Source organism: Eumetopias jubatus, unplaced genomic scaffold, assembly GCF_037043125.1.
Source record: "Eumetopias jubatus isolate StellerSeaLion01/CBP00866 unplaced genomic scaffold, mEumJub1_p1.0 scaffold_9, whole genome shotgun sequence".
Lineage (NCBI taxonomy): Eukaryota > Metazoa > Chordata > Mammalia > Carnivora > Otariidae > Eumetopias > Eumetopias jubatus.
This window is the reverse complement of record NW_028274815.1, coordinates 127,660,130-127,687,176: the sequence shown is the minus strand read 5'-3', so window position 1 is coordinate 127,687,176 and position 27,047 is coordinate 127,660,130. Positions and strand designations below refer to the sequence as shown.

Here is a 27,047-nt window from a genome sequence, read left to right as displayed (position 1 = left end):
GCCCTGAGGGGTGGCGGTCTCTGTAAACTTGAACGGGACCCTTTGATCCGGCATTTGTGCTTCTGTGTTCTGGAGAAGCCTCTTCGTAGGCAGGAGGGGAACTGGCTCGGCTGTTGCTTGCAGCTTTGTTTGTTATTGAAAGAAATCAATGAAGGCCACCAATGCAGGAAGTGATTAAGTGACCACGAAGGAACCCTACCCTGGAGGATTCTAGAAAAAGACTAGGAGGGTCTGGAAGGTGAGAAGGTGTAGAGCTAGGCTCTACATCAAAAGGGCTTTGGACAAAGGGCTGAAGGCAAGAGCAGGCTGCAGAGAGAGGTCCTTCAGGCCCCTGCTCAGATGTCACCTTCCTAGACCACCGTGTATCAGGGGCGCCCCCCCACTCACCTCCCCGCCCCCCCACAGCTGATCACCACCGATGCACCACACCTGTGTAGAGCACTGGTTCACTTTATGTCTGTCTCCTTGCATTAGAATACAAGGCCTTTGAAGGCAGGCGTGTGGGTTCGTTGTATTCACCGCTGTGTTTGTTGAATGATTAAATGAATATGCACAGTATGATCTGATCAATGTAAAAAAAGATGCATAAAGCAATACTAGAACACGTGTAACAACACATCTGAAAAAGTACTTCCTGGTGAGGGACAAGAGGGGCCAAGATCAGAAGCAGGGGTGAGGAGTGATGAAAGGGAACCAGATTTGTTTGTACGGTTTTCATCTTCACGTGGAAAGCACAGGCGTGTGATTCTTGAGGAATAATAAGTAGCGCTCACTTAGACATAACATGCAGCAGATCTGTTGAAATCTTTCTACATGATACAGAATTAACCCATGCATTTCTCACCATAGTCTACACCGTATATGCTATTACTCTTCAAAACCAGCACGTAAGGAAACTGAGGCATAGAGAGGCTAAGGAACGAGGCCACACTCCTTTAGTAAGTGGTAAAGCTTAGGATTCAAACCCAGGCCATCTGGCTTCCAAATCCATTCTCTGAACGAGGGCCCATGGGCCAAGTCCTGCCTGCCAAGTGTTTTTGTCTAACCTTTGAGCTCAGAGTGGTTTTTACAGTTTTAACTTGTTGAAAAAAATCAAAAGAGCAGCTTCCATGACAAGTGAAAAGGACATGAAAATTACAATTCAGCAGGCCTCTAGTTCTCCTGGAGGCAGACATGCCCATTCATTTACACGGTGGCTGTTCCTGCTACAGTGACAGTGAGCAGTAGTTGCAACTGAGACATCTGGCCTGCTAAGCCTCGCACATTTCCTAGCTGACCCTTTACAGAAAAGGTTTGTTGATGCTTAATGTAAACTACCATATGCTCGTTAAGAATTTTGTTTGTGAGGGAAAAGCGATGGAGCAGACAAAAAATACAAAGGCTTGAGGTCTCGCTCTGAGTGCATGGCTTGTTCTGTGACCTCAGTTTCCCCATCTGTCAAATCGGCACGAAGTCCACTTCTCAGAGTTGCTGTGAAGGTCAGTTGAGCAAACATATGACGGTAATCAGAGCCAATGTTCATTGTGGGTTTTCTCAGTGCCAGGCTCCTTGCTGAGTGCTTTATTCATTTGTCAAATGCTCACGCCACCATCTGAAGAAGGGACTCTTATTGGGCCCATTTTTTAGATGCAGAAACTGAGGTGCAGAAAGGTGAGTGGTTGGCCCACAGATAGCAGGTGATAAAGCTGGGGAGTGAACCCAGAGTTTCTGACTCCAGAGCCCTCAGCTTCATGAAATACGACTGCTCCTTAAAGGGATGTGAATCTCTTTTGAACACAAACTGCTGTAGAAGCTTCCGCGGGGGTGGGATCAGCACTGTGATTTAGAATAAAGGTTAGACCTGCTGCCCAGGGAGCCAGTGGCTCAGAATAAGAATAAGAAACCCTGTTACAGTTTGACTTGCCAAGTGAAGAGACTATCAAGAGGTGGGCTTGAGGGCTGCCCCCTGGGGGGGGGCGGGGGCAACCTCCCTGCCCTGCCCCCCATCCCTGCCCTCAAACCCGGTCTCAGAAGCAAAGCCATCGTTCTCAAGGCACAGCCCTAAAGCAGCTCATGTGTGCTTCCCAAGCAGAAAATTTAGTCCTGGAAGCCAGTAGACTCCAGTTTTGGGGGATGCTCTGAGAAATTTGGGGTGAGCTGGCTTATCTCACCCAAGTTCAGACAAGAGGTAGAACCACAGGCTTCCATGGGGCGGAAGTGTGAGGATCTCCCAGGGGACACCCACGGGACACGTTTCTCCAGGCACCCAGGCCCAGGCAAGAAGAGGAACTTGCCATCAGGCCATCTGTGGTCCCCCTTCTTGTCCTTACAGTCTCTGTCCCCCACCCCCAGCAGCCAGAAGTAATCCTAAGCGAGTGAAAACCTCCTGCCCCTCCCAGGTCCCCTGCCTTCTCTCTGCTAATGAGAATGCTTTTCCACAACCAGCATAGGACTGTGATCACCATGGGGACGGGGACCTGTGACCACATCCCAAGCCCTTAACAGGAAGCCTGGCACCCTGGGAACAGGCACCCAACAAGTATTTGTTAAGTGAGCACATAAATGAGAAGCAGCGGCGAAAGCCAAGCCTGGAGAACGAGGCAGGGCTTGAGACGGGCCAGCCTGTCCTGTAGCCGAGGTCCCCAGGAGCATGCCCCACACCCCACAGGCTTCCTCGGCTTAATGACCAGTTGGGGGAAACGGACGCTTTTGCCCAGAGCCACAGGGTAGCAATCTCCAGGGAGGCACTGGGTTCCTCTTGGTTTACTGATCAAAGTCAGTCAGAGGTCACCATGGAGAAGGGGGAGGCTGCTGTGGCTGCTAAGCTCCAGCTAGGAGCAAAGTCCCTAGAAGCTGGCATCACCACCCACCTGCACAGGCGCGGCTGGGAGGGCATCCAGGGAAGTCTAGCCCCTCACCTAGGAGAGCGGGAATGGGCCTGGAGCAGGGCTGAAGGGGGGCAGAGAGGAGAGTTCCTCATAATCTATCAGCTGATCTCCAGGTTCTAGAAAATTCATTTTTTTAGCCTCCCCTGTCTTACCCTTCCTGTTAACAGCCCACATCCCTGATTCCTTCCTGGCTGACCCCAGCACCCAGCTCAGCTTGTCCAGCACTTAGCATTCCTGCCTTCGCCCAACATTTTCTTTCTCCTGGAAGCCCCCTCTCTGTACGCTTCCCTCAGACCAGAAACCAGGTGGCAGGGTGTGAGGTGGGGCAGGGGGGTCGGTGGGGAGGAGACTTCCCCCCCCTCCCCCACATGCAGCCAATGGACACATCCTGTCTAGTGAATCTGCTCCCAGCCATGACTGGACAATGCCACCACCACCCTGGCCCAGGTCCCCTTATCCCTCACTCTGATGCCCGGATGCTCACGTCCTGTGGCCAGAGAGATGGTGTGTCCTCGTGGGCCAGCCTGGGGCTCACCACCCACCCCTGGAGTCAGGGCAGTGTCCCCTTCGATCCACATGGACGACTGGGGTGGGGGGGGGGCGGTGTGCAGCATGCCAGATGCTGCAGCCAGCGGAGGTCGGCAGAGCCTTAACTGGCGTCAGAGTGGCTTTGAGGAGGACCCAGGAGGGCAGGTGCCCTCAGGTATGCAGAAAACCTGCCACACCACCAAGACAGCCAACGTTAGCCGACTTCTCAAGAGCTGGCTATGCGCAGGGCACCGTGTCAAGGGGTTTTCACCTCCAAGCACTTGCAACCCTCCTGGCATCCTGGAGAGGCAGACCCGGTCATCACAGCACACATGTTTCTGGACATGCAATATCACGGACCGTAGGAGCCCCCGGGTCACACTCCCGGGCCCTTTTCCTAGCCTGCCGCACCCCCTCCCCGGGAGGAAACCAGCCCCCTGCTAATGCATGGATGCCTGCATTCTACTATCGCATATGCAGATATCTCAAACAGTATGTTTCGTGTGGTTTTCGCCTGTATACAAGTGGCGTTGCTTCGTGCATGTCCTTCCACAACCTGCTTTTCTCACCCAGGGCCAGGCCGGTAAGGTCTGTCCATGTTGATCCGGGTGGCTCGCGTTTGTTCTTTCTGGATGCTATATCATTGCGTTAGGGATGTTCCTGGTGGCTTTTTAAAAAACATGTTTAATCACAGCCACGTAGGCATGTCGTTCCACAATCAAGCAGTGAGGATAGGTTTCTTATAGAGAGCAGCAGCCCTCTCCGTGGCTCCCCACCAGCCCGAGACACCATTTCCTTGCTCATTGATTGTCTTTCTTGCCTCTGGACAATCGGCCCCAGGGGGCAGGGCTTGTCTGGGTCACTGCAGTGCCCCGGCTCCTCACAAGTTCTCCCGTCTCTCCCCACACCCCAGGACTACCTGACAGACCTCATCACCAATGACAGCGTGAGCTTCTTCCGCACGTCCAAGAAGATGTACCCACACCGGCCCGTCCTGATGGTCATCAGCCACGCGGCCCCCCACGGCCCCGAGGACTCTGCCCCCCAGTACTCACGCCTCTTCCCCAACGCGTCCCAGCACATGTAAGCTTCGGCACCCTGCCCGCAGGGCCGCTGCGTGCTGTGAAGGTGGGAGGGTTGGGCTATGGATGGTAGTGGTATGACGGCGACGGAGCTGTGCCTTGTCTCAAATCCTCCTGGTACAAAGGACCCAGGAACGCATTGCCCACCTGTGGGGACACCGGATGCAAATCCAGCCAGGCTGGCTTATGGGCCAAAGCAGGCAGCAAGTGTTGTTAAATTGGGACCTTTGTCCTCCCCACCGGAGGCCTGGGCGTGCAGTGTGGCGTAATGGGTTTCCTTTGTGATCCTGTGTTTTTTATTTTATGCATTTTAAATCATTTTGAGAAGTGGTCTGTAGTTTCATCAGACTGTGAATATATTAAGCAGCCTTTCCTGAGCTGTTGACCATGTGGCAGGCTCCGTGCTGAGACCTTACATTGCACCAAATCCCTGAATATTCACAACAACCCTCAAAGTATTATTTATCCATTCCTGCATAACAAATTACCCTGACATTGAGCAGCTAAAAACAAACGTGTATTAGGTCACAGTGTGTGTGAGTCAGGCACCTGGGAGTGGCCTGTCTGGAAGGTTCTAGCGCAGGGTCTCCTAGGGTTCTAATCCAGGTGTCGGCCAGGGCTACAGCCACCTGCGGCCAGCCCGGGGCTCACAGGGTGGCTCCTCGACCAGCCAGCCTCTTCGGAGGGTTGTTTGCGTGTCCTCACCGCATGCCAGACAGCTGGCTTCCTCCAGAGCAAGTGATCGAAGATGGAGGAATGGACTGGGGGGCCTGGGGTAGACAGAGAGAGGTTAAGATGGAAGCTGGAGTCTTTTGTGACATAATCTTTAAAAGTGACACACCATCCCTGTGCCATGTTCTCTTGGTCGCACCAAGCAGTGCTGCCAGTGTGGGAGGGGCAACACAGGGTGTGAATGCCAGGAAGGGGGGGCCATCGAGAGCTATCGTGGAGGCTGCCTACCACACCTGGCGTTCCCATTCCACAGATGAGGAGACCGAGGCACAGAGAGGCGAGGTAACTTGTGGCCGGGAAGCCGCAGAGCCAGACTCCGATCCTGCCCCCAGCCACACCTGCCATCTCTCTGCCCACCCCTCCCGTCCTCCTCCCTCCAGCTGGCTAGTAAATCTCTCTGGAAAGTTCTCTTTCTCCCTGCCTCCAGCCACCTCCCGCGCAGCAGTGATACCCAGCAGCCCTTGCTGTGACATTGGAGCGACAAGGACTGGGCAGTTTGGAATCTGCCTGAATATCCCGGGTGTTTAATCGTCATTATAATCAGACTGCGTTGCCCTCCTCCTCATCCCCCGGCTGTAATTACTTTCTGACAGTGCCCAGAGTGGCTCCGAGAGGATGGGGCCGTGTGCTCACCTCCCGATCCCCTGGTCTTCGGGGAGGAGAGTGGACAGATGGTGAGCCGCGCTCCAGGGGCCGTGGCAACCCCCTCGCTCCCCAGCCGGCAGCCCGGCCTCTCTGCACACCTGACTTGCGGGCCCGCTCCTCCGCCGGGGACACCAGCTGCCCGCCCCCCATGGCTCCCTGTGGCGGGAGGAGGCGGGTGCGCAGCTCAGTCCCACCTGGGAAGCCACCCGGGGGGGGGGGGGGGGCAGGTGGGCTTCGCTTCCGCGGCTTCTCCTTTAAAAGAGGTGCTGGCATCCCTCCTCCCCAGCAGCAGTTTCGTGAGATTGTTTGACATTGCCTGCTCATTTATTTTCCCTTTGAAATGAAAATTATAGAAATTGAACATGAGTAACGCCTGCTATTACTTACCCAGAGAACCCCCGTTGCCTTATTAGGGGTGTGTTTGGAAGGCTTTCCTATCTCTGGGGTATAATCATTTCCAAAACAAAACCAAAAACCAGAAACTTCTGCAGCTGGGATATTTAATTATGACAGTCAAGGGGGGTGAGGAGGGGGCAGGGCCCTGCTGGTGGGTCAGAGTTCCAGATCTTTCGATCTGGAGGCTCCTGTCAGACTGCCACCCAGTCAAGCCTGGTGTCCCGTTCTTGATGTGGGCCCCGTGGGCTCTCCCGGATGCTGCCTGATGCAGCGTCGTCCCCACTCCACCTGCCCGGGACCCCATCCTGCTCCCCGCCCCACACACCTGTGCACACACACAAGGATGCAAACAGACACACGCAGACACACCTAAACACGTGCACACACAAATGTACAAACATACCTGAAAATACAAATAGATACACACGTAGATACCCAGACACACACACACACACACACACACACACACACACACACGCAGACATGCACACACAGAAGATACAAAGACACACACAGAGAGACACCCCAACCCCCACCAGCCCCCAGAGCTCCCTTTGAGGTGTGGCGTCCGACTGTGGGCTCATGGGCCTCTCATAACCCATGGGAGCCAGGCCGCACTGACAGCCTGGAGGCAGTGGGTGTCAGGGCCCTCGCCCCCTCCTGGGGGCTCCAGCTGCACAGTGAGGGGCTGGAGGGCACGTCCTTCTCCCCCCCCCACCCCCACTGCTGCCCCCAGCAGAGGGGAGGGGATGCTTGCCTTCAGGCCCTGTTGTGAACACATCATACATTCCTCAGATTCTTGAGGAGGTGAGGCTTTCCCCTCTTTGTTCAGCAAGCAGCTGGGTTCTTGTGAAAGTGGGACCCTGGAGGTTCTTGTGAAAATGGGACCCTGGAGGAGCCTGGCCTCCTGCAGGTGACCAGCAAGCTGGCACTGGTCTGAGAAGGTCCCCAGGCCCTGCACCCTCCGGCTCTGAGATCCTGCTCCAAAAGAGGTCTCTGAGAAAGGGTTTTTGGAAATCCTTCCACTGCAGACTCCTGACAAACTCACCCCTCACTGTTCTTGAGGGCAGACACCAGCCTAATAGAATCCAATAGATTCAGGGATAATTGCTCAAAATTGCATCCTGGAATCCGGCCCCTTGGGCCTCCAAGAACAGTTTTCCCATACCACCAAACAGCTCTGAGGGCGTGTCTGCACAGCCCCTGCCCCCAGCAGTCCCCTTCCAGTTCCTCATTTGGGGGGGGGGGCGGATTTGTTCCTAGGAATGTTCTACACGGAGGGTCAGGCCCTAAGCCGGCCCACAGGAGAGCCAGGCCTCTGCTCTTAATCAAAGGAGGCCAGGGAGGCCGGGCTGGATTTAGCAGCAGGAGACCAGCCAGGGACTCAAAGCAAAGTCCAGAAGGAATCTCAAGGCTTGTGATTCACCCCCATGCTACATAGCAACGGTCTCCACTCCATAACTGTCAGGCTGCCCAAAGCTGCAGCATCATCACCTCTCCCCCAGACATTCTGATACTCTGATATCCAAGAGGCTGCAGAGGTCCTGGTGGGGCAGGTGAGGCATTAGGGATCTTTCTGCCCTCTCTGCGAGGCCTGTTCACCTGCCCTCACTCCCTGCTCGCCACCCCTTGCCCCCTTCATAGCCATTTTGAAAAGCCTTTTGTCTTCAGGCAGTGGAAACACAACCTTTATTTTCAGCTTTGACTGGGAAGGGGTCAGATCTGAGGGGAACCAGACCAGCGCGAGGGATGCCACATCTTGTGGGGTGAATAGGGTGTTCCCTATCAGCGGTGTACCCCACCCAGGATACCCCGCACGTTGGTGGGGTGTGCTGGAGCTCAGATCCCAGGGCCTGGCGCGAGCTGAGGAGACACCAGAGGTGCTCCTGGTTTGGGACAGAGCACTAGATGACTAGAATCACCTGGAAACTTCCAAAACCATGAACCACATTAACCTGCGTGTTTCAGCTGCTCCATCCTCCAGCAGGAGTATCGTGGCCAGACACGTATGGACGGGATGGTCTCCAGACAGGCCCGCGTGTCAGGGAGGTGATTATGTTACGGTGGCAGTGGGCAACCATATCGACTCCTAGAGTTCAAAGCCCAGCTCTCCTTTGGCAAGTTAGTCCCCTTGCTGGGCCTCGGTGTGTTCCCTGGGGCAGGAAACATAGCACCTGCTCCCAGGGCGGTGAGTGGTAATGAGATGGTAAGAGGTGAACCCTCCGAGCTGCGCCCAGTACATGGCATGTGGTCAGTGCTCTGAAGAAATCGGAGGTTCTGGTGATTCGTTCAGTATGGTGAGTCATCACGGCAGACCCCACGGCAGAAGTCACCCCCCGCCTGCACCGCCTGCTCCGTGAGACTGTGGGCAGGTCCCCTCTGTTTCCTCTTCAGTAACTGGGAGATGAGAAGAAACGGGAAGAGTAATTGCGACAAACGTACATTCGGGCACCATCCTCACGTTTTCGGCCATGCAACCATGACTATTACTGACCTGATTTTTTAGCCAACGTCCCTTTTTTTTTTTTTTAACCAAAATCTATTGCAAAAGGAAGCTCTGTAGTCCTGCTTTAACCACAATAACCCTCCCTTGCCCGAGGTAACTGAAAAATCAAAGCAAGGCTAGGAAATTTGAGTGGGGGGCTGTGCCTACTGGAGGCTCTGGACTTGAGCCTGTCCCCTTCTTCAGAAAGAGAGCAGAGCAAATTCCAGGGAGGTGTTAGGGGACTCCCACCAGACTGAGACTGGGGCCTGATGCTGTGGGCTGGCTGGCAGAGCTGAGCCAGGAGGGACTGATGTTCTCACTGTGCGGCTCCGGGTCACTTAAGGCTGGGTGACCCCCGGTCCTCCCACACGCACTGGAGAAATGCTGACGTAAGGCTTAGCAGACCCCTGATGCACCACCGCGGCTTCCCCAGATGGGCATTCACGCGGTGCAGGAGGCTGCTCCCCCCGAGGCACAGGGGCCTGGGGATTTGGGGAGCTGGAGGCCTGGGGGGCTGCAGACCTGCAGGGCTGGGGATTTGGAGGGCTGGGGACCTGGGGGCTAGGGGTAGAGCCACACCTGGCCTGACCTGGGTGCGTGTTTGCCCGCAGCACGCCGAGCTACAACTACGCGCCCAACCCCGACAAGCACTGGATCATGCGCTACACAGGGCCCATGAAGCCCATCCACATGGAGTTCACCAACATGCTGCAACGGAAGCGTCTGCAGACCCTCATGTCTGTGGACGACTCCATGGAGACGGTAGGCCACCCCCGCCGCTCGCAGCCCTCCCCACCCTCACCCGGTCCCCGAGTGCCATCAGCTGCAGGGGAAGGGAAATGGGGGCAGAATGAGTCAGCGGTGTGACAGCCCCAGGGAAATGGCCATGAGCAGTCCCGACAAAGCCTCTGCCTTCGTGACACTTATGTGCTAGGCCTGTTCCATTTGGTACATTTTTTAGCAGCTTTATTGAGATATAATCCACATACTATATTATTCACGCAAGCGTAGAGCCCAGTGGTTTTAATATATCGCAGAGCCGTGTGATCACAGTCAACTTTAGACCATGCTCATTACCCCAGACAGGAGCCCCACGGCCCTCAGCCATCACCCCCGGACTGCTTCACCCTTTGTCCTCAGGCAGCCGCTAACTGGCTTTGTGTCTCTGTGGACTTGCGTCTTCTGAACACTTCCTAGAAGTGGAATCACACGACATGTGGTCTTTTGTGTCTGGCTTCTTTCACTCAGCATCACGTTTTCGAGATTCATCCATGTGGTAGCGCACATCTTTCTTTTTATGGCTGAATAATATTCCATCGTATGGATATATAACTTTTTTATTTATCCACGGCTATTTAAATTTTTTTTAAGAAGCCTCCACGCCCAGCCTAGAGCCCAACACGGGGCTTGAACTCATGACCCTGAGATCAAGAGTCTGACCCTTAACCGACTGAGCTACCAGTCACTCCATGGCTATATGGCTGTTTAAATTTAATTAAAATCCACGGGGCGCCTGGGTGGCTCCTTTGGCTCAGATCACGATCTCCGGGTCCTGGGATCAAGCCCCAAGGTGGTCTCCTTGCTCGGTGGGTGGGGAGTCTGCTTCTCCCTCTTCCCCCCCAGCCCTCGTTTTCTCTCTCTCTCTCTCTCTCTCTCTCTCAAATCTTAAAAAATAAATAAATTTAATTAAAAATCGATGCAGCTTAAAATTCAGTGTCATGGTCACACTAGCCACGTGCAGGTGCTCAGTGGCCACCTGCGGCCGGCGGCCACCATCTCAGACGGCACAGGCACTGACCTCGCCAGCACCACGGAAGGTTCTGTTGGACAGCACTGTCGTAGATCACCAACACCTGCCGCAGGCCACAGTCCACCTTCATCCGCTCATTCATTCACTCATTCGTTCATTCATTCATTCATCCATCCAGCAGCATTGGCAGAGTGCTAGTGTCACGGGAATGCAGCAGAGAACAGTGACAAAAGCTCCCGCCCTCGTGGAACCCCCCACTCTAATCCACAGACATGCCCGAGAGATAGAAGGGGAGACGCTCTGCGAGGAACGGGGGGCAGGAAGCGACGGGAGGTGGGAGGCCGCAGTCACTGCAGTTACAAATGCGTCAGTCCCCCCCAGCAGTGAGGCGCAGCAAAGCCCCGGAGCCGGGGAGGGACGCGCCGGAGGGCGCACGGTGCCCGCAGCCCTGCCCCGCACCCTCACCGCCTCACCCACGTTTCAGCTCTACAACATGCTGGTTGAGACCGGCGAGCTGGACAACACCTACATCGTGTACACGGCCGACCACGGCTACCACATCGGCCAGTTCGGCCTGGTGAAGGGCAAGTCCATGCCCTACGAGTTTGACATCAGGGTCCCGTTCTACGTGAGGGGCCCCAACGTGGAGGCCGGCTCGCTGTAAGTGCGGCACCACCCCCACCCCACCCCGGGCCCCGCGTTTCCAGGGAGGCCTCCGGGCTCCACTGGCCCCAAAGCCACTCCCTTGGGCAGCGTGTGATTTGGGCAGGTGAGCCTCGGTGCCCAGGGAAGCACTGATTATGTCACCCAGGGTGGGTGCTGGCACATTTTATAGCCCTCTGCTGGGGAAGGAGAGTCCAGGGGCCGTTAGCACCTGTGAAAATAGATTATTTGTGGGGCAGCATGCCAGCGAATCGGGGAGCTGGGCCATACGCGCGCCACTACCAGCACGTGGGAAGGCCGCCTTGATTTCTGCCTGGCCCGGGTGATCCTTGGGGTGGCTGGCGGGGAGGAACCCTGTCTGCCAAGGTCAGCTGGGCCATCTCAGGCCACCGCACAGAGGGAAACAGTCTCCCTCCCATCCTTCCTCCAGGACCATGCTGGCCCTCGGCCAGCATTCGCCATGGGCTAACCTTTGAGCCGCCACGTTCTGGCAGCAGAAATGCCACACGTGGGGCAGGGAGGGGCTGGAAAGGCAAGTGAGCACAGCAGTGGCTTCCTCAGATCAACCGCGTATTACAGAGACCAACTCAAATGGTTCGTTGAAATACAGATAAATCTCTATTAAGACACTTACTTGGCCTGACTTCCATCCCCTGGAAAGAATGCTTGGTGACGATTCCAGAAGGCGGGTTGTTTGGGTTCAGGGCTGGGCTGACCGCTCTCTGCCTGCCGATCTCAACAAATCCCTCCCCGTCCTTGGATCTCAGGGTCCCCATGGAAGGAGAGCTATGATAATAGGCGTGCTTATCTAGCTTTTTCTTCAGCCTGGGTCTGAGCCCTTTACAGCCACATAAGTCGTGTGAGCATCCCAACAACCCTGTGGGGTAGATGCTACCATGACCCTGTTTACTGAGGCACAGAGAAGTTAGGTTGCCTGAGGTCATATGGTATGTCAGGGCTTTAAGCCAGGCAGCCTCTACTCCTGCCTCTCTGAAACCTTGAGCCACCACTGTAAATCGAAGGAATTTGACCCACTAAAGACTCTACAGGCACTGACATCATGGGTTGGTCAGCCTCAGAGTCTCTGATCTGGTTCATAAGACCCAAAACCACACCCCACATGGACAAAAGAAAGAAAGGGCTAATGTCAGGCTTGGGGCTGAAGGCTAGGATGACTTTGGTTGTAAGCAGAAGCCAGATAAGGCCCCCTTCTCCCCCCGCCCAAAAAAACAAAGATAAAAGGAATATAGGAACTAAGGCAACTGGAAAGTCCAAGGCTAATTGGCTTCAGGCATGGCTGGATCCGGCAGTCACACAATAACATCAGGAAGCTTTCATTTTCTGTCTCTCAGCCCAACTTCCTCTGAATTGGCTTCATTCTCAGGCAGGCTTTTCTCTCATGGTGGTAGACTCACCATGACTTGGAGCCATCCAGTTTAGGAAACCAAACAGTGGTTTGAACAGAAGCCTTGAGGCTGATACTCACCAGCCTGACTTGGGTCACGTGTCCAGCCCCGCACCAATCTCGGTAGCCAGGGTGATAGAAAACCTAGAGTGAGCAGACCACATCCATCAGGCGGTGGAATCTGAGTGAAGCAGGGCGCTGTTCCCACCAAGCAGGGTGTGGATGCTGGGTGAGAAAAGCAATCCTGTCCACCCATCTAGTCCTAGAGAGCAGGACTGCTGGATGCTCTCAAGCCAGCTCAGCTGCTGGTTGCCAACCTTCCACTTGGCGCCTGCTCCCCCAGCAGTCTTCTCCAGCTCCCTCCGCCTGACAGATTAGGTTGTCATGCCTTCAAGCCCCTCCACAGTGCAGCCCCACCCCGTGTGCCCCTCCCAGCACCCCTGGCTACCGGTCCCGTGTTCGCAAGCTGCTGGGCTGGGGAGAAGAGGGGGTCAAAGACAACTGAAACCCTAGGACCCAGGCCCTGCCCCTCAACCCAGGGAATGGGGTGGGGGACACCAAGCCGCCTTGGTGGAGAGTGTGCCCACATGGCCATCATGCATTCAACGGGGGCCAACCCCTGCATTGGGCACATCCGTCGAGTCCCTTACCACCGCACTGGGAACACCACCAGGCAGAAACAGGAGACAAGAGAAATGACAGACGTGTGGTGGAGATAAATAAATAAGCTAACACTTATTGAGCACCTACTGTATATTCTAAGTATAAAAGTGCTAGGAAGTGAAAACAAGACAGACGGAAGTGTCTGCCTTCCAATTAGATTCTAAGTAGGTAACAGACGGTAAGCCAGGTGTATGACTAAAATATGTAGTAAATGAGGGCGATGAGTCCTCAGGGCAGGGGCAGGGGCAGGAGGAGGGGTCCTCAGGAAGGGTCTTGTGATAGCAATCTATGCTGCATAACAAATCGTTCCAAACTGAGCAAGTGAGAACACCGCACGGGTGGTATCTCACGGTTTCCGCAGCTCAGAAGTCAGGGCCCCGCTTAGCTCGGTCCTCTGCTTCAGCTGCAAGCGGGACTCAGCAGGGCTGGGGCTGTTCGCGTGCAAGCAGGGGACCTGAAGTCACACAGCCTGCCTCCTAGAATATTCACCACACACCCTCGCGGGGGGGTGGGGGTGATGATATGGGGCGGCTCGCTTCCTCGGAGCCGACCAGGGGAGAAAGTAGACAAAGACCCAGCCGGTAAGATGAAGCTGTACAGCACATAACATAACCACCGCGTGACATCTCATCACCTTCGCCAGACCCTGTTGGTTTGGCCCACCCTGGAGGGGAGGGGATCATGGGGTCCCTCAGAGTCTGTCACCCTTGGGCATCCTTGGTAATTGTTGAGCGAAGAACTAAGGGGGTGGGGGAGAGTGCTCCTCTGGCGTCTGGAGGAAGAACATTCCAGCAGAGGGAAGAGCGAGGGCAAAGGCCCTGAGGCCAGACACCAGCCTGGCCAAGAACAGCCAGGGACCAGCGTTTGCGTCAGAGGTTCAGAGACAGGTATGGGGGCGGGTCTAGGGTCTAGAGTGGCTCTTGAAGGGGGGTGTCCTGTGTTCGGGTGGTGGGAGACAGGGAGGGCATCCCTGGTAGAAGCAGCAGCCAAGTAGAGGCCTGTTAATCCCGGCACCCAGTGGTATGTGTGGAGTGCACAGAAGGTGAGGGGTGGGGAGGGCGGGGGGCTCCGCCGAACTGAGGCTGCAGAAGGGAGTCTTGAGGGCTGGGGTGCAGGAGAGTGACAAGAGCACAGCTTCCCCACCTTCTGAGCGTGAGTCCCTGGCGACCTCCGACCCTCCAGCCACCCTTTCTCCCCAGCGAGGCTGGGGCACCACTGCCCGGGTGGCTGAGTCTTTTCTCCCCACCTCCCTCAGGAATCCCCACATCGTCCTCAACATCGACCTGGCCCCCACCATCCTGGACATTGCCGGTCTGGACATCCCCTCGGATATGGATGGGAAGTCCATCCTCAAGCTGCTGGATACGGAACGACCAGTGAATCGGTGAGCGGGAGAGCAGGGCTGGCGCTGGGGGTGAAGGGGTGCCTGGCTCCCCAAAGTGCATGAGCTCATGGCCTCCTCATGTGGGTCTGAGAGGGGGTGTGTCTCCAAGAGTCCGGAGCCGGCGCTCTAGGGTCCCCGATCCCGACTCCTTACCTGCCCTGGGAAAGAAGGATGTTCTCCAAGATTCTACCCTCCCACCTGGATTACGGCCAGGGTGACCAGTTGAGGACCCTCTCAGGGCTAACACTGTGTAAAACTGAGAGTAATAACAACAGCAGCAGAGAACGCTAATTAGGCACTTCCTTGTTCTGAGTACTTTGCAGAGGATTTACCATGTTGATCATCACAGTAACCCGGTGGGGAAGCCATTACCAGGATCCCATCTTACCAATGTGAAAACTGACTCCCAGAGAGGTCGAGCGACTTGCTGGACGTCTCTCACCAGCGTGGAGCCGACTCTGGGCATTCAGACTCTAGGCCGGAGGCTGCACGCCTAATCACGGCACTCTAAGGCTTTAACGCCGGCTGCTGTGATGGGCCCATATTTCTAGGTGTCCTGGAAGCAGGAAGGGGAACGGTGATGTGAAAAACTAGGCAGGTGGGAAGGTGAGCGGAGTCTGGCGGGGGACAGGCATGGCAGCAGCGACATCTGGTGGCCAGTACTGGGACTGCCCACCGGGTTCACCGCCCCAAAGTGCTGTTACAGCCTCCTGCGCAATTGCCCATCCTGCAGCTCAGAGGTTCCCCCTTTAGGGGGACCACCTCCACAGAGCCTCCTCCCTTTTGACTATGAGGTTCCCTGAGCTGTACGGCTGTAAAACGGCACATGTGGGGCAGCAAGCGTGCTGGCTTGGGAGCCGGGGCCCCTCGGAGTCGGGTGCAGGATGGAGGCTTCTTCCAGCAGCCTGAGCCCCTATCTGGGAAGCACCAGTAGAGTGAAACTGTCTGAAATGCACAGTCAGATTACACAAGTCCAACTGCAAAGGATCAAAGAAGGAAATCCCCCCAAAACTTTGACCCAGGCCATTTCCTCCCTGTGGGCCTTCAGATCCCCATCTCTGGGGAAGCTGCAGCTCTGCTCCATGAGGGGTGGGAGCATCCAAGCCTTCCCTGCACCCTGCTGCCAGGCCCATTCCCCCCCTCCCAGCAGCCCCTGGTCTGTGCTGATTGTGAACCAAGGCACCATCCCTGCTTCTTGGAGAATGGGTGGGATGCGTGAGGCCCCCACATTGATGAGAAGGTGGAAGTGTGCTGCTTTTCCAGGTTTCACCTGAAAAAGAAGATGAGGGTCTGGCGGGACTCCTTCCTGGTGGAGAGAGGGTAAGTGCCAGGGACTGGAGGGCCCCCCTCCGACTTGCCCACCCCAGGAAGCTCCTGGCAGCCCCACCTGTACCTGTGGTGATGAGGATCTCACTGGCGGGGGCAGGAGGGAGACAGCCGCTGTGGTCCCTCCCAAAAGGGAATCCCTCAGATTTGTGTCCACAGCCCCCTGGACACAAAGGGAGCCCTCTCACTGTTGCTGTGGTTGATACAGACCTTGCATCTGGAGACCACATGTCCCTTCAGACATGTTTTCCTGCCTCCACAATGCCTTAAATGTTTCCTAATTTATTGCCAACTCATGCCTTTTGGGAGGTTTCTTATAAAATTCTCACTTCTTAAGCCTCTTAACAATCAGAGGATGTGGCCGGGCGGGACCCGCGTCCTACATGGTGACAGTGCCCGGGCCGCGCAGGGGCCGCCTCATAAGCAGGTGCACACTCCTGCAGAGCCTAGAGGCCAGCCGCGTGTCCCACTCCCTGCCCCACAGCAAACTGCTCCACAAGAGGGACAATGACAAGGTGGATGCTCAGGAGGAGAACTTCCTGCCCAAATACCAGCGCGTGAAAGACCTGTGTCAGCGTGCAGAGTACCAGACGGCATGCGAGCAGCTGGGACAGGTGAGGAAGTGTGGCCGCTGCCCCGCGGGCTCCTGTTCTCCCTCCCTGCCCCGGAGCTGTCCCCTCCCCGGGGCTGTCCTCTCCCCGGGGCTGTCCCCTCCCCGGGGCTGTCCCCTCCCCGGGGCTGCCCCTCAACCCTCAGTCCACAGAGCCAGCCGGCCCGGGGCCTCTGAGGTGTGGTGTTTGCTGAGTGTGGCACCCCCGGGTGACACCAGGTGACGCTCAGAAAGCGACTCCTTCCTCAGCTCCCTTTCGATCATGATCCTGTCGGAGGAGAAGTGCCCTGTGGGGCGAGTGGGGCTTCAGCTCGTGGGTAGCCCCCACTCAGCCCCCTTTCCGGACTCCGCACCTGTTCATAGCCTCGGATACTCTGTTAGTTCCCTTGAATTCACTTTACAGGAGCCTCTTCGTGCTGGCTTTCCAGTTAGAGGAGAAATAAGAAGCTGCCTTTTTATTTTATTTTATTTTATTTATTTATTTATTTATTTTGAGAGAGAGAGAGAGAGAGAGAGAAACAGCACGAGAGGGGAGAGGGTCCGAGGGAGAAGCAGGCTCCCCGCTGAGCCGGGAGCCCGATGCGGGACTCGATCCCGGGACTCCAGGATCATGACCTGAGCCGAAGGCAGTCGCTTAACCAACTGAGCCACCCAGCGCCCGGAAGCTGCCTTTTTAAATAAAGAAGGTTTTTAAAAAGGGAGCTGATTTCAAGAGAAGTGTTAAGATTACAACCACATAGTATTTAGAGACAGCAGGAAGAGTCTGCACCTGGCTTTCCCGAGATGGGCTCTGGGGGGCGGCAGGGAAGCAGGCAGCGTGGCCCGGCCCAAGGGGTGATGGCCGTTTGTCCCTGCCTCAGTCCGCACGCTCCCCCAGGGTAACTCGGGCCCGCACCCGTAAGTACAAATAAAGCCAGGCCTTCCTGTCCCGCTCCTCACTGACAGCCGGTGGCTTCCGAGGCCCAGGCGCGGGTTGGGTGGCTCTCTCACGGGGTCCATGCGGGCAGTTCCGTCTTACCACGGGACTCAGAAATAGCGGCGCATCCCCATGGCCGTGCCACCACCCCTGTTTGTTCATAAGCCCCCAGACCCTCCTCCCCGTGTGTGGAGGATGTCTCGTCTGGGAAGAAGCCCGTCTGTGTCTCTGGACAAGAACTTTGGGTTTCGCTGCTCCCTTAGTTGCCGAGCGGGGTTCCCGGCCCTGGAGCGATGGCCCTGCATGTCCGCAGCAGAAAGCCCTGCCCTCCCAGGGCTGCGTGCTGGGGAGATCCCACCAGTGGTGCTGATTTCCGGTCCGTGCTACCAGGAGGGAGCTGCTGGGCCAGGGGCCTTTGTCCCCCCTAGATTGTTCAGATCCCCCGCTGGCCCCTCTCGGGCACCGCCCAGACTGGGGGTCGGGCAGTCCCGGGGCGGCCCAGGGGCAGGCATCAGAGCACGTTGCGAATCCCAGAGGAAAAGAGCCCTGGAGGTGGGGGTTGGGGCCCGGACCCACTGGGGAGGCATCAGTCTCTAGCCCCCCAACTACAGCCCTGAGGACCCCAGTCCCAACAGTCAGCCACGGGCAGGACACAGTCATGGCCCTGCTGACCCTGCCACCCCTCGGTGCTGTGAGCCCTGCCCCCCACGGACCCTTTGGGGCTCCTCCCCTCCCCCCCCCCCCCCCCCCGCAGACGTGCGTCCGTCCCTCGGTCGCTGAGCAGCCGGCGGCGCCGGGACTCCCGCGAGCCTGTGTCCCACCCAGCGAGTGCCGGGCGGAGGGGGCCGTGTCTGGGCTGGATGGGGACGGTGGCACCGAGCCCCCGGAGCCTGAGGGCCCGGCTGTGTCTTGCAGAAGTGGCAGTGCGTGGAGGACACGTCGGGGAAGCTGAAGCTGCACAAGTGCAAGGGCCCCGCGCGCCTCGGGGGCAGGGCGCTCTCCAACCTGGTGCCCAAGTACCACGCGCCGGGCGGCGGCGACGCGTGTGCCTGCGACGGCGGCTACCAGCTCAGCCTGGCCGGCCGCCGGAAGAAGTTCCTCAAGAAGAGTAAGTGCGGCGGCCCGGGCACGGGGCGGACGGGAGGGGCGCGATCCTCTGCGGCCCCGCAGCAGGTGGCGTCCTGGGAGCGGGGCCAGGGCGGCGACGAGGCGGGAAGAGGACGTGCGAGCGCGCTGAGCACTGCTCCGGGGGCCGCCGCTGGAGAGGCAGAGGGGAGGGCGGGAGGGCGCCCGGCGGCCCTTACTCTGAGGCAAGAAGCTCGCGGGCGGTTTTGAGCAGAAGAGCCAAGGTCAGATCTGTGTTTTCAAGGGACCCTCCAGCTGCCACCTGGGGGGCTTCGAGGGGCCGGGAGCGTCCGGAGGCCGGTGGGGAGACCCGGCGGGAAGCCTGGGTGCTTGGCCTGGCCCCTGGCGTGCAAGGAAGAGGAGTCGGGCTCTGGCCGGGCCTGGCAGGGAGAGAGGCATGGCCGAGCGTCGGTCCTCATTATTTGCAGATTGTCTTACTCGCAGTGATTTACCTGGAGCCCCCGAATCAGTACTCAGGGTGCTTTCTCGGTCATTCGCGGCACGTGCAGAGTGGCAGAAATTTCTGAGTCACGCAACACGCGTGCTCCCAGCTGAGCTCGAATGAGGCAATGCCCTGCTTTCCGGCCTCCGCTCTCGCGCTGTGTGGGGGCAGCTTTGTCACGTCGGTTTAGCAGCACGTTTCTTGCATTTTGTGCTTTTACCCAGTGATGTCACTGTTCAGCCTGGTGCTGACGTGCTGTGTGGTGTCCCCAAGCACGGGAAGGCTGAGATGTGGCCCAAGGAGAGGACATATGGGTTAGATAAGCTTCCCTCAAGCACGAGACACAGCGCTGCTGGCCGGGAGCTCAGTGTTAAAGGATCAACGATATCTATTAAATGAGGTGTCTTTAAACAGAAACACACAGATAAGGTTCTGTATTGACAGTTGACAAACATGCTGTGACCAGAGGTTCACAGGAACTGAACCCCACATTTCCCCTAGGAGCAGAAAGAGCCTCCATGCCAATGGAAGGAGCCATCTAAGACTTCATGGCTTGCTCCCCGCAGGGGCTGAGGAAGGGCAGACAGAGAGCCAACCAGCAGAGAAAGTGGATTCCTAGATCCAACTGCAAAACTCCCATCACTCTGGACTAGTCCTGGCCCCATTCCGAGGTTCAGCTTCCCCTGAAAAGAATGCACCTGGAACATGCTCAGAGGCCCCTGGGTGCCAGCCCTTGGTCTCCGTGAGACCTGGTCAGCGGGCCAGACGTGTCCCCTCCAGAGCTGGGCAGTTTCCCATGCCGCCCACTCATCGGGCCCCCTGACCCAAGGACAGCTAAAGCCCAATAGAGATTTTAGTTCTGGCTGTTTTTCTTCCTAATAGTGGTAAAATACACAAAGTTTATCATTCTATTTTTTTTTTAAGATTTATTTATTTGAGAGAGAGAGCATGAGCGGGAGAGGGAGAAGGAGAGAGAATCTCAGTCTCTGCGCTGAGCTGGGAGCCCGATGTGGGGCTCAATCTCACAACCCCGAGATCACAACCTGAGCTGAAACCAAGGGTCAGACACTGAACCGACTGCACGACCCCCCAACCCCGTGCCCCTCTAACTACTTTCAAGCGCACAGTTCAGCAGCACTAAGCACCTTCACACTGTTGCGCCGCCGTCACCACCGCCCGTCCCCAGAGTGCTGCTCATCTTGCAAAACTGAAACTCTGTCCCCATTAGGCTGAAACTCCCCACCCCTCTTCCCCGTCCCTGGCCACCACCCTCATGTTGCTGTTTCTGGGCGTCTCAGTGCTCTGGGGACCTCATATAAGTGGAATCGTGCAGTGCTTGTCCTCTTGGGCGGGCTTATTTCACAGCATAACGTCCTCAAGGGTCATCCATGGTATTGCCTGATCTGTATCTGCCTGGGTCAGAGTCCCCTTCCTCCTGTAAGGCTGAATGATACTCCACGGTGGCCTAACGAGGGCCTGGGCGTCCAGCGGCACGCCCCTCTGACCCACCGGGCCTCAGCACTGGGCAGGTGGTGCCTCCATAGCGCTTCCGGCTGGGGGCCCCCCATTTTATTTCCTCACAGGCCCATGAGTCGCTGCCAAGCTCTTTTGTAGCCAATTCAAAGGATTGGTTTCCAGACTGAATTCCACAGCTGACATCTCCTTGCTTCAGCGCACGGCACGGTGCATAATCTTCAAATAGTACAAGAAGTTGTGACTCAGTTAAGCTTCCCCCCCCCCACCCCATTAATACTCAGAGGAAAGAAGACGCACCAAAATAGCTGAGACCCCAGTCAACCTAAGTTCTCACCTGAGCTCGATGTAACTGAAGTTCTGCCTTAGATACCCCTCACAGCAACCCGGGGACCAAGGCGGGGGACCCTCCTTATGATGCACAGAAAGCCCGGGTCACACAGCTCAGTCGGGGCCCAGGCCTCACCCCCTGGCCCCACATTCGTCCCCCCACAAGTGCCTGCCAACAGAGCACTTCCCGCCCCTTTCTGAGCGGCCAGCTCTGAGCAGGGGTGCTCAACCCCTCCACAGTTTTGCCCCTGGGGGGATGCTCCTGGCATCGGGTGGGTAGGGGCTGGGGATACTTGCAAACATCGCACAACGCACGGGATAGTCTCCCACAGCAAAGGATTATCTGGCCCCCAAATCTCACCAGTTTTGAGGTTGAGAAGCCCCAGTTTAGAGCAGCTCAGACCCCAGCCCGCCGTGATCCACGGGGACACCAGCTGTGGCATGAGGAAGTACGGCAGGGCCGGCCAGCCAGCCCAGAGCTGGGTGATGGGCCCGGGCGGCCACTCTTTACTCACTTAGGCTCCCAGCAAACCCGCAGCCCTACCATGCGCCAGAGGCTGAGGTTACAGAGTTGAACGAGAGAGACGCAGATCGGGCCTCATGGGTGAGACAAGGGGTAAGCAAGTTAACGGAGTGGGAAGATCGTGGAGGAAGTGAAACAGCGGTGTGCCCAGGAGGGGAGGGCTGATCACCCTAGGATGGGCACTTGGCTTATACCTAAGTGAGAGTCGAGTGTGGGGAAGGAACCGGGCCTATGTATGTTCTCAGTCTGGGAAGAGGGAGCACAAAGGCCCTGTGGATCCCAGCCCCAGAGAGCAGGCTGCAGGGCCCAGGGTTTTCCAGGCCCAGGGAGGTGGATAGGCTCCGCTTGTGACCTTGGACAAGGATGTCCCAGCAGCAGAGTGCCCTCAAACCACAGAGCAGTTGCCTGATGCCAACTTCCAGGTACTGCAGAAGTTACCAGTTCTGTTCAGGTCATGCTGCAAAGAGCCCTGCAGGGCAGGGACCATCGTGAGGACACAGCTGCTCGGGAGTTAGCCAGATTGTCCGGGGTCACACATTTGCTCAGGATTTGCACCCGAGTGGTCAGACTCCAGAGCCCATTCTCTTGGCCACGGGGTTATGAAGCCCCTCTGTTCCCAGGACATGGGGTTGGCGGGGGCCCCTTTGGGACCCCCAGAAACAAAGCCCACCAGGGTGACCAGGAGAACGAGGGGTGTGGCTTCATGTCCAGGCAAAGGTTTACACAGGGGCTGGCAGCCTCATCTGCAAAGGACCGGAGAGTAAATATTTGAGGCTTTGCAGGCTGAACAGTCTCTCAACTTCTCAGTTCTGTCACTGGAGCGAGAAAAGAGCTGTGGACTCAGTAGCTTATTTACAAAACCGCGCAGAGGGCCAGATTCGGCCCTCAGGCCATAGCGTGGGGACCTCTGGGTGTATGGCAGGGGGATGAAGCTGGGAAGACCCAAAGCACTTGACTCCTAAGCAAGCAAGACAGAAGGGGCGGCAAGAACCCGGTGGGTCTAGTTCACGGCCCTCGTGGGCAGGTATGAGCCGCCCCCACAGGGACAGCGGTTCACACTGTGTGCATCAGGGGCCCCGGGACTGTGGCTTCAGGGACTGGACTCAGAAAGGAAAAAGCCAAGGAGAGAGCCGGCCCAGGGTTTCGCTAAGAGAGGCCTCTCCTGGACCCAGGCCCCCGGATCCTTTGGCCTGTGTGACTCTGATAGAAGGGGTCTGAGAATTGAAAGATACAAACACCTGCCCCAGGAGTGGGGGCAGCAAGAGCAGACCCTGCAGCCCAGGGGCCGCCCCGGGCCGCCTGGGACAGGGAGTTCCCAGCCTCGGGCCTCGGGCGCCACCTGGTGGCCACTGGAAGCCCAGCAGACACGGGGGCCGAGCCAGGCTCCAGGCCCTTCTGCAGAAAGATGCACCTGGAGACCAGCGGCGTTACACACTTGATGCACGGCAGGGCCAGACCTGAGTGAAGGGTGCGGAGTTTTAAGGCAGAAGGGAGGGGTGGGGACTGGGGCCAACAGGAGAACAGACCGCCTGTCTAAAGGAACGGCGTCAGCTCCTGCCTGTGGACCCAGTGGGGACAGTGCAGGCACTTCTTTGGTTCTCTCTTCCAAAGCTCGAAATCTGCACTCCTACATGACCACCCACCCCTGCTTTTCTCTAATGTTAGCAACCTGATCAAATTTGCCTCATAATATATAGAAGATGCAAGAAATCCAGGCTCTGGCTTTAGCCTGCATGGCCTCGGTTTTCAGTAGTCAGCTTAGAGCCTGGAAAAAATGCCTCTGAGCCCTGTGTCCCTGCCCAGATCCGGGGAGAGCATCCCGCTCCCTGGTGGCCAATCAGACGGAGAAGCTAAGAGACCCTCCCCCCAAGCCGCTCCCTCTTCTATCCAGGAGAACATGCTACCTAGCTTTTTTCTTTTCCGGTTCAAATTAATGCGGTTTTTTTAGTGTCTTTGTTTCTTATTGAGGTATAAGCGACATATAACTTACTAGTTTTGGGTGTGCAACATAGTGATTTGGTACCTGCAGACATTGCAAAATGATCACAATAGGTGGTTAACATCCGTCACCATACAGTGACAAAAATTTATTTATTGTGAAAATTTTAAAGCTCTCCCTTAGAAGCCTTCAAATATGCAATACAGTATTAACTGTAGTCACTGTCCCCTACGTGGCATCCCCAGGACTCACTCATTCTGGAACTGGAAGTTTGTACCTTTGGAGCCCCTTCACCCATTTCGCCCGCTCCCAACCCCACACCTCTAGCAGCCACCAGTCTGTTCTCTGTATCTGTGAGCTCAGGGTTTTGTTTTGTTTGGGGTTTATTTTTAGATCCCACGTATAAGTGAGATCAGGTGGTATGTGTCTTTCTCTGACTTAGCCTTATATATCCTCTAGGTCCATCCATGTTGGTCTTTTCGTTTTTGTTTTTTATGATTTTATTTATTTGAGAGAGAGAGAGAGAACACAAGCAGGGCAGAGGGAGAGGGAGAAGCAGACTCCCCGCTGAGCAGGGAGCCCAACAAGGGACTCGATCCCAGGACCCCGAGACCATGACCTGAGCCAAAGGCAGACACCTAACCGACTGTGCCACCCAGGCGCCCCTATTTCTTGTCTTTTTGATAACAGCCATTCTAACAGGCGTGAGCGAGAGGATAGCTCGTTGTGGTTTTGATGTGCGTTTCCCTGACGATGAGCAATGCTGAGCACCTTTTTCATGTACCTGTTGGCCGACTGGATGTCTTCTTTAGAAAAATGTCTCTTCAGATTCTCTGCCTGTTTTTTAGTCAGATGGTTTGGGTTTTTGCTATTGTGTTGTATAAATTTTTATCTATCTTGGATATTAATTTCATCCTTATCAGTTTTTTATCATAAATGGATGTTGAATTTTGCCACATGCTTTTCCTGCATCCACTGAGATGATCCTATGATTTTTAGCCCTCATTTTGTTAAATAAATGTGGTGTATCACGATAGAGCTTGGTTGGCAGATGGTGAACCATCCTTATATCCCTGGAATAAAGCCCACTTTATCATGGTGTTTGATCCTTTTCATGTATTGAATTCGGTTTGCTGCTACTTTTGCTGAAGGATTTTGCATCTATGTTCATGTGCAAACTGGCCTATAATTTTCTTTTCTGGTGGTGTCTTTGTCTGGTTTTGATATCGGAGTCATGCTGGCCTCTGAAATGAGTTTGGAAGTGTTCCCCCCTCCTCTCTTTCTTCAAGAGTCTGAGAAGGACTGGTAATATTAATTCTTTAAATGTTTGGTAGAACTCACCAGTGAAGCCATCTGGTCCTGGACTTCTGTTTGTTGGGAAGCTTCTGATTACCGATTTCATCTCCTTACTTAATGATTTTATATCCACGTTCATTTTTTCCTTTTTTCTTTTTTTATTGAGGTAAAGTTCAGACACCATAAAACTTACCATTTTTACAATGTTAAAGTCTACAGTTCAGAAGCACGTACTACATTCACAGTGTAGTGCACCCACCACCTCTAATTCCAGAACCTTCCATCACCCCCAAAAGGGAACCCCAGTACTGTCTCCCCATCCCATGGCAACCATTAACTTGCTTTTGGTCTCTTTACCTCCTGTGGACATGCTGAACAAATAGACCCATACAACATGGGACCTCTCGTGCCTGCATTCACGGAGCGTCGTGTGGCGGACACACACCCACATGGTAGCGTACATCATGGCCTCGTTCCTCTGCGGCCAAACATTCCATCACACGGATGGACCACATGTGTCCACGCATAGCTCTTTCTGGGGATCATCTCAAGTCACATCCTCCTTAAGCTCTGGGCCTTCGGTTTTTCCCAAGTGAATCATCGTGTGGTCCTTCCCACTGGGGTCCCTCCAGGTCCTGCCTCCTGGGCGGGTAGGTCTCGGGAGGCCTCGAGTCTCGGGATCGATGGGCTGCTGTCCGGAGAGCCCGGCCAGCCTGTCCAGCCCCACTGACCCAGCCACCCGCCGACGCCCACAGAATACAAGACCAGCTATGCCCGGAACCGCTCCATCCGCTCAGTGGCCGTCAAGGTGGATGGCGGGGTGCACCACACAGGCCTGGATGACGCATCCCAGCCCCGCGGCCTTACCAAGCGGCACTGGCCAGGGGCCCCTGAGGACCCAGACGACAAAGACGGCGGAGACTTCAGTGGCACCGGGGGCCTTCCAGACTACTCAGCCCCCAACCCCATTAAAGTGACACACCGGTGAGAGTCCAGGCAGAGGGCAGGGGTGTGGGGCGCAGCTGGGGCCTTGCGGGGGGTGGAAGCCCACACCTCGGGCCCCTGGCTGGGCCCCCTCAGCCCCTCAGAGCACACGTGGCCCCTTCCCTCGAGCAGGTGCTACATCCTCGAGAACGACACGGTCCAGTGTGACCTGGATCTGTACAAGTCCCTGCAGGCCTGGAAAGATCACAAGCTGCACATCGACCACGAGGTGAGGGGCTTCTGGGCTGGGAGCACTCTCCCCCCACCCTGAGCTGGGCAGGACCACCAGCCACACCGGGAGGGACAGAGGCCTGCCCAGGATCCTCAGGCATCTGACAGGCCACTTCCAGGCTGCCGGGGAGGACAGTGTAGTCAAGGACTGTCCTTCCGGGACCACGCTTCACTCACAGATGCTCCCGCCACAGCCAGTCCTCTCAACGAGCCTGGGGGTGACGAGGCCTCGGTGGGCTCAGCTGGTCCTCGGGAGCCTGGCCCCTTCAGCAGGTGGAACCCAGGGCCCCTCAGCAGCCACAAATGCAGGCAGGGGCCGGGGCTCCCCCCCCCAGGCCGTCCCTTCTCCCCCAGCGCCGCAGAGTTTCATAGCCTCCTCGCCTGCTCTCTACCTCAGATCGAAACCCTGCAGAACAAAATTAAGAACCTGCGGGAAGTCCGGGGTCACCTGAAGAAAAAGCGGCCCGAGGAATGTGACTGTCACAAAATCAGGTGAGGCAGCAAAGAGCAGCCAGGACACCCTGGAAAGGCCCCTCGTGCTCCTGCAGGACACTGCTAGGGACACACCTCCCCTCCGGGACTCCTTTCAATATCTTTAGAGCCCTATCTCCTCCCTCAGAGGAAGAACAAAAAATCAGAAAAGCATTCACATGCCCGTTGCCTGCAGGGGGCACAGACCGTGGCCCTCGGGAGCCGGCCAGAGGCACCTACCTGCTCACGGAGGCAGGCTCTTGCTGGGGCGGGGTGGGGGGGCTGGTTCCCAGGAGGGGAAGGTGCCTGTGCGGACTGCCCTTCCAGAAACAGTCCTCCTGGCCCAAGGTCCACGTTGCCAACTTAGGGAACTGCGGCCCGGGGGTCACTGTCCAGCCGAACTTCTGCGACGCTGGAGCCACCCAGTACGGCAGCCAGCAACCACGCGGGGCTCTTGTGCCCTTGAAGTGTGGCCGGGGTGACGGGGGAACTGAACTTGTGCTTTGGTGTAAATGGAAAGAGCCATAGGTGGCTAGTGGCTCCTGCACCAGTGCGCCCCCTTCTCAGAAAGGGCTGGCCCTGAGCCAGCATGCGATGGGGGGGGGGGGGGGGCCGACCTGGAGATACCAGCCCAGCGTCCAGTCCCGCTGACTTACACCCACCCAGGGCCCCCCAGCTGGCCTCCAGGGGAACGGGACGGCCAGCCAGGCAGCTGCCGCCGTGGGGGTGGTTCCCACCCCAGCACTGTCCCCAGAAAGCGGGCCGGGGGTCCCAGGGGACC

General features: G+C 56.6%; 1 protein-coding gene across 6 annotated transcripts in view; it reads left to right on the top strand.

The window, feature by feature from the left end:
- SULF2 (sulfatase 2) overlaps positions 1-27,047 on the top strand; it is a 112,763-nt gene that overhangs the window by 79,635 nt on the left and 6,081 nt on the right. For all 6 annotated transcript variants that reach the window (XM_028121892.2, XM_028121891.2, XM_028121893.2 and 3 more), the window contains exons 5-14: positions 4,309-4,478; positions 9,347-9,497; positions 10,970-11,145; positions 14,472-14,600; positions 15,864-15,920; positions 16,411-16,540; positions 18,368-18,560; positions 25,336-25,564; positions 25,697-25,793; positions 26,193-26,287. In XM_028121892.2, coding sequence (XP_027977693.1) covers positions 4,309-4,478; positions 9,347-9,497; positions 10,970-11,145; positions 14,472-14,600; positions 15,864-15,920; positions 16,411-16,540; positions 18,368-18,560; positions 25,336-25,564; positions 25,697-25,793; positions 26,193-26,287 — 1,427 coding nt within the window. The remainder of the gene's footprint in view (positions 1-4,308; positions 4,479-9,346; positions 9,498-10,969; positions 11,146-14,471; positions 14,601-15,863; positions 15,921-16,410; positions 16,541-18,367; positions 18,561-25,335; positions 25,565-25,696; positions 25,794-26,192; positions 26,288-27,047) is intronic.